Source organism: Malania oleifera, chromosome 11 (genome assembly GCF_029873635.1).
Source record: "Malania oleifera isolate guangnan ecotype guangnan chromosome 11, ASM2987363v1, whole genome shotgun sequence".
Taxonomy (NCBI): Eukaryota; Viridiplantae; Streptophyta; class Magnoliopsida; order Santalales; family Ximeniaceae; genus Malania; species Malania oleifera.
In genome coordinates this window covers 20,751,269-20,761,428 of record NC_080427.1, presented here as the reverse complement: position 1 = coordinate 20,761,428, position 10,160 = coordinate 20,751,269, and the positions used below count along the sequence as shown (strand labels likewise).

General features: G+C 32.2%; 1 protein-coding gene across 3 annotated transcripts in view; it reads right to left on the bottom strand.

The window, feature by feature from the left end:
- Window positions 1-2,446: 2,446 nt before the first annotated feature.
- The window catches only part of LOC131167918 (uncharacterized), a 30,838-nt gene continuing 23,124 nt past the window's right edge, over window positions 2,447-10,160 (bottom strand). For all 3 annotated transcript variants that reach the window (XM_058126993.1, XM_058126994.1, XM_058126992.1), the window contains 2 exons: window positions 5,101-5,236; window positions 2,447-2,771 (listed from right to left, as the gene is read on the bottom strand). In XM_058126993.1, coding sequence (XP_057982976.1) covers window positions 2,659-2,771; window positions 5,101-5,236 — 249 coding nt within the window. In that variant the 3' untranslated portion in view covers window positions 2,447-2,658. The remainder of the gene's footprint in view (window positions 2,772-5,100; window positions 5,237-10,160) is intronic.

Sequence of the window (10,160 nt, the reverse complement as noted above, 5' to 3'; positions counted from 1 at the left end):
ACCTAGCCGCTCCTTTTACCCTCGCTTACCTGAACATAGCAGCCTTGTCTCACAATAGTTGCTACAGCTATCTTGCACGACTACAACCCTTTTTTCTAGCCTCCTCACATCCTACACACTCCACCTACATCACTAACACAACAATGATGCATAAAAATGAAATGTCTAATAGAAGCAACAAGGTGGTAAAAGAATTGTTGAAATTAGAAGGATTAACCATAGAAAAAATCATTACAGCAGCTAGTATATTTGCTTTTGAACGAAGTAGAGTTTCAAAGGTTTTCTAGCTTCCCACTCACCCTAAGCGACAATATATTATTAGACTGATAGATCATAAAATTGGCAGAAATAAAGGCAATCATTAGGATGTATGAACTAGGGTAATTTATGGTGGGCTAATCATTATCATTATGATAATCATCATCATCATCATCATCATCATCATCAACATCATTATTATTATTATTATTATTATTATTATTATCGTTGTAGTTGCGATCTTTCGAGTGTCTTATGTTTGGATTTATGGAGGCAATGATGTTGTTTACATTATTTTATATTTAATATTTTTATTTTATTGTGGTTGAACCACTTTGTTATGAAATTATTAAATTTTATTATTTAGGTAAAGAAATTTTTGTTTCTTAATATTTTTTCTATCACATGTTTGTATCGATTAAGCCTAATTATTATTTTTTTGGATTACGCACTGGGTTTTCACGTGTCCGTTTTACGGTCCATGTGACTAATCCCGCGCTCCTTGAAGCCGACTCCACAACTCCAAAGGGAGGTAAATTTCAGGAATTCAGGGGCGAAAACGAACCCGAGAGGGTTTGAACACCTGATCTCATGAGAGACACTCCCGCAGCCCGCACTACCACCTGAATCACACCTTGGGGGTTATTAAGCCTAATTATTGTCGCTTGTGGTGATGCAATTCTTAAATAGACAAATAACTCTAAACATGGATCTACTCTATTGACAATTGAAGAGGACCGTGATAGTAATGTGGTAAGATTTTTAATCATATAACTTAGATAAATGTTAAAACATGTTAACCTACAAATAAAAAAATTTAAGATTAATTGTATTTGCTTAAATTTCAAATTGTTGGGACCACTATAGGATGCTTTTCTAGATAATCAATTTTTGATGAATATGATATTTTTTAAACTTGTTACTTTTGCTCCCTTGATATGATATGCTTTATTTTCTTATTTTAATGGTAAAGTTATACTGTTTTATAATATTTAGTATTTCTTAATTTAATTGCATTGCAGGTGAGCAACCTTTTTTATGGAAGTATTCATTTAAGAGAGAGGACCTCTATTTTGATTTCTTTATGATTGTTTATTTTTTCAAAATTTTACTAAAAATTAAATAGATATTAATGTGTGAAAATTGATCTCAAAATAATGGGTTTTTTTTTTTTCTTTTCATATAGGGGTAAATTTAAAAAAATAAATTGATTTCGATTCATGAAGTATTCCAAACAGGAACAATTTGATTCCGATTCTAACTCCAATTTCATATTGAAAGTAATATGAAATTAGAATATCATTCCGTTTCCAATTTCAGTACATTTGGGTCGATTTTAATTCCAATAATAAACCAAACAGGGCCTCAATTATATGGTTTAATTCAATGATGGATGCTGATGCTTTGACATGCTCTCATGGAAAGAGAGCTTGGACTGTGGTTAGAGAGTCCAGTTCGCACTCAAATATTTCTCATAAAATCCTGGATAAGTTTTCATGGATTGGAATCATTTTTGTAATGAGCTTACTTTTCATAATATATCTCTCAATGCTGAGCAAAAAATTTAAAAAAAAAAAAAAAAAGGAAGACAAAAATCGGCTCTCTCTCTCTCTCTCTCTCTCTCTATATATATAACTAGGCAAATCTGATTTAGTCAATCATCTGTATATAACTAGGCAAATCTTTTTTAGTCAATCATCTTTCCTTCGAATACTTATTATTTTTTACAATTTAATAGTAAAACCATATTAATTATTAGTGCAAAACAAATAAGCAATAATTTTATAATCAAATATAAATTAACCCTACCTTTAAAAGAATAGAATTCAAATATTGAATTTAAATTTGTTTGAATTTCAACAAAATACAATTTACTTAATACTGCATTTCTTTCAACATTCCCCTAAAAAATGCCACAAATCAGTGACAGTTTGGATTCAACTTTCCCTTCTTTTTCCTCACCTTATTGGTAAAGATTCAAAGCTTGCACCCCGCTATTAGTTACCTATCAAACGATGCTAATAAAAGGATTCCAACCATCAAACACAACTACTGGTTCATTGCTGAGTCCACCAGTCAAGTCACAAAACTAGCTTGAAATATCCTAACACCAATACCTTGACAATAGCATTAACAATGAATTTCTGCATGAGAGAGAGAGAGAGAGAGAGAGAGAGAGAGAGAGAGAGAGAGTAATATTTTTTCAAATAAAAAATAAATAAATTTCCTTTCACAATAGCAAGCAAACTTCAAGCCTTTTCCATCTGTTTTGAATCAGAAACACAGTTTCTCTTCTGCCATTTGAGCCCCCTTAAAAACTAATGATAAGTCATACATCATTAAAATAAAATAAAATAAAAATAAGAAAGAAAGAAAGACAGAGAAGAGAAGCATGCATTTCTAATCTGACTGTCCTTGAATTTTTTGTCCTGATGAATCCGCACTAGCTGCCAAGCCTCGGATCTTAACATCATAGTAGACTTCTTCCACTCTTCTCAGGTCATACTTCATTCCTGCCACAAATAAGAAAAATCTCAAAGAAGATGGATAAAATCAAGAAGAGAACAACCATACTTGCAAACTAAAATAAATAGTGGCAGCACGCACAGGCCCTACCAAGAGAGGAGGGGAGTGGAAGTGGAACCTAAGCATTGGAATTCTGCTGGTTATCAGTAAAAGTCACTACATGTTTGCCTTTTGTTGATCAGATCACAAGATCCTCATTTTTTTCCCTCTTATTCCAACTCCTAGATGGATTTGTAAAACCTCTTCTCCAATATATTTCTTTCCTAATTCAGGATCAGTTGTAATCACATCGAACAGAAAATTTAAAATATATATATATATATATATATATATATATATATAAACTTCTGAATCAATTCTGTTGGCCTAACATGACTTACTAATCTTATTTTGATGATAACAAAACTAAGGTAATTTAACATGTTTTGTTGAAAGTGATGATACTTCAGGAATCAAGTTTTTTTAAACTCAAGTTCAAGTAATCATGAAACTCATTGTAAGATTACGTGAAAAGGAAATGAAAGCTTAAAAGACATGAAAACATAAATTCCAAAGATGACTTGATGAAAGCTTAGAGAATTGAAGCTTAAAGACAAGATGGATTCAGCCAATCATAGGCATGAATACTCCAAGCTTAGAATATGTTTAAAGTCTTAAGAGAGTCTCTATGCAAGTACTTCATTCAAATGATGATATGATTGGATTTGAAGCTTATTAGAAAACCATTGACTTAGAGACCACATTTTGCAAAACTCCAGAAAATATTTTTCAAAAGTTTTAAATTACTTTGGGGAAAAAAAAAGAGCAAAAAATTTTTGAAAACAAAATGAAAAATCAGTTTTTTTTTGTCTTTCCAGGCGCTTTACTAAGATGGCCCACACGACTGACAAATAAACAAAAGGAATTTGAGAGAACCTAAGAGGACCTAGGCGACTGACTCTTCGTACCCAGTCGACTGACTCTTCGAAAATTCAAATTTTAAAAATAACGATAAGTTTCCAAAATTGAGTTTTTGAATTCTAAACGTTATGAAAACTTGAGAAACACTTCAAGTCACTTGGGGAACACAAAATACTCTTTTCTAAATATCTATAAATACTCCCCGAGATAAAGGATTCAATACACAAAAGCAATACATAGCAATCAAAGCATACTTGCTTACAATACTCTCAAAAGCTCTCTTGCTCACATATGTTATGAAATTCTCTACTGGATTTTGCTGTGAAACTCTCTCAAATTTCTGAGTATATTCTGAATTCTTTCCATCAAGAAAGAAGTTCGCGGTGATATACTTCTAAAGTTTCAAATCCTTTCTATTGTTATTTTGATTTGAAGTATATAGAATTGTACTTTATTGTTGTACTAATCAGCTCTTGTAGAGAGTGTCTTTGTACACCAAACAGTTCAAGTTTTGAATCATTGTTGGACCAAGCGTGGGATATCATTTGGAGAGGAAAACTCTAGCCTATTGATGGAGGGATTGTAAAAAGTTGCTCCTACCGGTAAAGGAGTAGTATAGTGGAATCCTTAAATGTGTTGCCTAAGGCGAGTACGTAAGTGGGGATAGCCAAACCTCGTAAAACTCACGGTGTCACTCTCTTCCCTACTGTCATTTAATTTCCTACTCATATAAATTGCTTGTTGGATATTTAATTTTCTGCTCATATAAACTACGTGGATTGGATATTAAATAAACTGAAAATTAATTTGACTTTGGGATTGCGAAAACCGAAAGGGAATACTTGGATTGATCAATACTAATTGCGGAAACCGTAAGGAAGTACGTTGATTGATTAATACCCAAGACCCATTAATTAATTGAAAGTTTGTTTAAATTTTGAGTTTTGGAAAAGTAATTGGAAATTTCTATTGTGCTTCATATTGAGAAATCAAGTCTATTAATACAGGGCATTTATCAGCTACATACTTAAACTCTACTTTGACTTACTAAATTGCTGAATCTTGGAAACATTGCTGGAATTATTCTTTATTGTGAATCTTATCTTGATTATCTTGGTTGATTAAATTAAATTGCCGAAGAAGTACTCAAATTGGAATCCTCATTCATAAAGGTTTATAACTAAATTAATTTTCCGTTGAACTTGTGATTGTAAACCAACTTTGTATGTGTTTTTGCTTAAACCAACAAGAGTTAAGAAAGAATTAATTAAAGAGGGTAAAAATAATTTTTAAAATCCTAATTCACCTCACCCCCCTCTTGGGAGTACACCTTACTTTTTAAATTCTTGCACATGGCAATCCTATTGAGCACGAGGGAAAAAAAAAAAAAAAAACTAGATGCACAATGTAACTTACCATCAAACTTCTTACGCAGAAAATCATTCCGGAGATTCAGCATACGAAAGGCAGCATGAAGATCTGTTAAAAACTTCAACACTTTTCTCGGGCAATCGTAATCCCCAGAAGTCACTTGGTTAACAACGTACCTGGGCTGAAAAACCAGTTAAAATATGTACCATGTCAAGTGCTAATTGTCTATATTAAATAATGTCAGTATTGGACTCAGCACACAATTAAATTTTAGGAAAAATTTTGCCTTGTAAATCAAATCACCACAGAGGATATATTATAACCGTTCTAAAACTCATGCAACTCAATTCATTAGACCACTGATAAGAATCTAGTAGCTGAATCATAGACAAAGATTGAGTGATTTTCATTGTGAATCACATAATCAATTCACCAAGAAGTCAGATCCAACCCATATCCAACAAATCAATTGGATTCTAGTTGAACCAAACTATTTTTGAATGGAAGGCCTTAAACCCCTTTTCCAAGGGTCTCAGAACAAAAATAATCAAAACCCATCAACTCTCTCTCTTGAATTGTTCAAAAAAGTCAAATTCTTCAGCCTTTTTAAATAGTTTTTGAAGATTATTTAAAGTTATCATTTGTCTGAATGTCATCAAGAATAGTTCATTCAATAGATATAAGTGTTAAGTAGAAGATTTTTTAAAGCTTTCATATTTTAAAGGTGGATTCTTTTTGCCTTTTAAAAGACTCTTCAACAAATAATATACTTTGATATATGCATAGATATATCCATGTAAGCATGTATGAAGAAATGTATGTACGTACACCATGCTACGTGATGATTCAATGTTCATCAAAATATTTCACTTTCTAATGCAATTTTTTGTTTTATATATGCACAAAACCTTGCAGCTTATTTTTAGAATTTGTGTTCAATCTTATGATTTGATTCAATTCTCAATTGACTGAATTAAGATTTGGATTCATGATTTAAATGTTGATTTGACAAATCATTATATTCCATAGACCAATTAGCATGAATCAGGATGCTAAAATGGGTGGTAACCATTATCATAAGATTAGTACTGTATCAACCATCTTGATTAAACCTGGACATAGGCTGGGTTTGGGCATAAGAATTGTTCAATTTTTATAAGGCTCGCCTAAAGCCCAATAATTTTTAAATAAAATTAAGCCCAAGGCCTGGCCAACATGCAAGTCTAATCTTGATCACAGCTCTCATTTTCATTCATGGACCATTGAAAATAATAAATTAGTAATTAAAAATCCTATGTCTAACACAATGGTGCCTTCCAATATTCATGGGGTATCCATGGAAATTAAATTCTCAATTCAAGTTTAAATAAAACTACCACATTGGGGCCATTTATAGGCTTACAATGCTTGGAAGATGAGGGATCTATATTAAGAAAACTTGATAAACTAATATATTAATTTCCTAAATTATAATATCCTAGAATCTTGAAGATATGATCCCAATAATATATACCTGCATAAACAAAACATTAAAAAATAGAATTAAAATATAAAATCTTCTCCATGATGGTAGCTTCTATCTCCCCAAAATACTCTAGCGCATTCACAATCTGATCATCATAGGAGCACTTGCTAGGTAGGCTCACTTTTCAAATCTTCGGCAGTCTCTAGTATGGCAACCGGAGACTTTATGACATAATTGCTATGAGTGTCCTTGCTTAGTGGTCAAGGCAGCAGTTTGATAAAGGAGGCCGTAGGATTGTAGCTTGATGCATAACCCAATACTAAGTCCCCCCAGATAATGCATCATTGTCCATCTTCATCAAAAGAGCATTGAGCAATTCCTCCGCGAAATTCAAGCATACGCATCAGAATCTTCATCGCATTGGATCAAAACTCCAACTTTAAAGAACATCTCTTCCTCATAATTGATTGGAATGAATTTTCCCCCCATACACTGTATAAGATTCCAATTAAATAATGAGGGTTTGCCTCTAAAGCCAGCGCTGATGAGCAAGATGATGCCACCTGGTAAATGTGGGGCCCTCAAGAAAAATAATAGAGAGGCCAACCTTATCTTCATGGACACCACAATGGGAAAAAGATACCACAATTTGGTTGAACTAATCGAATAATGTCTTCAATTCTGCATGTGATGCACTTAATGTCCTAATCTTTTTACACACAACCGGTCCCAAGCCTGGGTAAAGGAGGAGGGTTGCGTTAGGTAGCTGACAGCTAATGTAAAAGTTTTCAGATGACTATGATATGAATCCTTACCAAATATTTGCTACGGCGTACCCTACAAGCAACACATTGCACTTATACCACCTCAGTGTAGCGAAAAGTGGGCGAAGGTGGGCTAGGTTGTCACCCCAAAGCAACACGACATGTCGGTGTCCGGGTACATTGTCAAATATGCAAGGGTTCCGGCATCATTCTGGATGTGGGCGGGTAAAGAAATTAATTCAGGAAATTAGGATTAGATTAGCAACTTGGAATATAGAGACACTTAAGGGTAAAACATGAAAAATGTTGACACAATGATTAAAAGAAAAATTAATATAATTTTCCTTCAAAAAACTAAGTGGGTGAGGGAGAAATCTAGTGAAATTGATAAATTAGGATTAAAATTTTGGTACACTGGAAAAAAAAAAAAACATAAGAATTGGGGTAGGAATTATTGTAGGCAAAACCTTGAAAGATAGTGTTGTAGATGTAAATAAAGTAGGGGACATGATAAAAATCAAGATGGTCGTAGGCCCAGAGATCATAAATATCATTAGTGTTTATACTTGGCTTATTAGAAAATCTTAAGAGACAATTTTAGGAAAATATGGATGTTATTATACAAGTTATATCAGGGACTAAGAAAATATTCATAGGAGCATACCTGAATAGACACATTGGAAGGGATAATAAAGGTTATGAGAGGATACATGGAGGATATGGATATGGAGAAAAAAATGATCCTGGAGAGATGATCTTTAGACTTTGCTATGTAGTACAATTTGATTATAATGAATAGTTGCTTTAAGAAGATAGAACACTTAATAACATTCAAAAGTGGACAAAATAAAAGTCAAATAGATTTTTTATTAACTATGAGGGTAGATCGTTTATCATGTAAAAATTGTAAAGTTATCTTAGGTGAAAGCTTAACCACACAACATAGAGTTTGTGTTAGATACATGTATTAAAAAATAGAAGAGAAATGATAAAATAAATCAGTGTAAAAGAACTAGATGGTGGAACCTAAATGGTGAAAATATAATAACATTTAAATATAAAATGATCAAAGATGGTGATTGGATTATAGAGGATGGTGTAAACACAAACACTCTTTAGAGTAGGATAACTAGCTCTATTAAAAAAATAGTAAAAGAGATTTTAGGTGGGTCAAGAGGAAGAAGAAAGTCGATGGTGGGATCAAGATGTTCAAAAGGCAGCAAAGACAAAAAGAATTTGATATAAACCATGGCAAAAATGTAGAAAAATGGATAACTTTGAAAAGTATAAAGAGGCGAGAAAAGATGCAAAAAAGGCTATTAGTGAAGCTAAACATAAATCATTTAATAATTTGTATGATAGATTAAATACAAAATAAGGGGAAAAAGATATATTTAAACTTGCTAGAACTAGAGAAAGGAAAAGTAGGGACTTGGGTAATGTAAGATGTATAAAAAGTGAGGATGATATTATCTTGGTAAAAGAAGAAGACATAAAAGAAAGATGGTAAAGTTACTTTAGTAAGCTATTTAATGAAAACCAAATAGAAGGCTTAAACTTAAAATTGACAAATGAGGAAAAGACTAAAAATATGAGATTTATTCATAAGATTAGAGTTAACAAAGTTAAGTTTGCAATAAAAAAATGAAAAATGGAAAAGTTATAGGACCGGATAACATTCCAATTGAAGTTTGGAAATGCTTAGGTGATAATGGAATTATATGGTTAATTAATTATTTTTAACACAATTATAAAAACTAAGAAAATGTCAGATGAATGGAGAAAAAACACTTTAATACCTATATACAAAAATAAAGGAGATATTCAAAATTGTTATAACTATTTTGGAATTATATTTACGAGTTATACGATGGAACTATGAGAAAAGGTAACTGAACAAAGGTTAAAACTAGAAACAGAGGTTTCAAAAAATCAATTTGGTTTTATGCCCGAGAGATCTACTATGGAAGTTATATATCTTTTAAGAAGATTAATGGAAAAAATTAGGAAAAATAAGAGGGATTTGCATATGGTATTTATTGATTTAGAGAAAGCGTATGACAAGATACATAGGGAAGTTCTACTATGGGTTTTAGTAAAAAAATATGTGCATATAGTAGATATATTGATGTCATTCAGGATATGTACGATAGAGTGATGACAAGTGTAAGGACTATAGGTGGAGAGACTAGAGAATTTCCAATCACAATAGGTGTACATCAAGGATCTGCTTTGAGTCCTTATCTTTTTGCTTTAGTGATGGATCAACTGACTGTGAGTATTCAAAATGAGATTACATGGTGTATGTTGTTGGCTGATGATATTGTACTGATTGATGAAATTAGGGGTGGAGTAGAGGTTAAGTTAAAATTGTGGAGAGAAGCTTTAGAATCTAGAAGCTTTAGGATGAGTAGAAATAAGACAGAATATATGAAATGTAATTTCAATAATAGTATGGAGGAATATTGGAGACTAAATTAAACTTGATGATGTAGAAATAAATAGTACTTGTAGATTTCAATACCTTTGATCTACTATGCAAGCTAAAGGAGAAATTGAACAGGATGTAATGCAGAGTTAAAGTAGGTTGGGTAAAATGGAGAAGTGCTTCAAGTGTGCTTTGTGATCGTAGAATACCCTTAAAATTAAAAGGAAAGATTTATAATACGGCTATAAGACCAACCATGCTACGGATCAGAATGTTGGGGAACTAAGAAACAACATATCCAAAAAGTGAAAATTGCCAAGATAAGAATGCTTAGATGGATGAATGGTATAACATTTAAAAATAAATTTAAAAAATGAACATATTCGTATCTTGGCATTGCTCCTATTGAAGATAAGGGAGGGACGATTCAAATGGTTTGGACAATTGC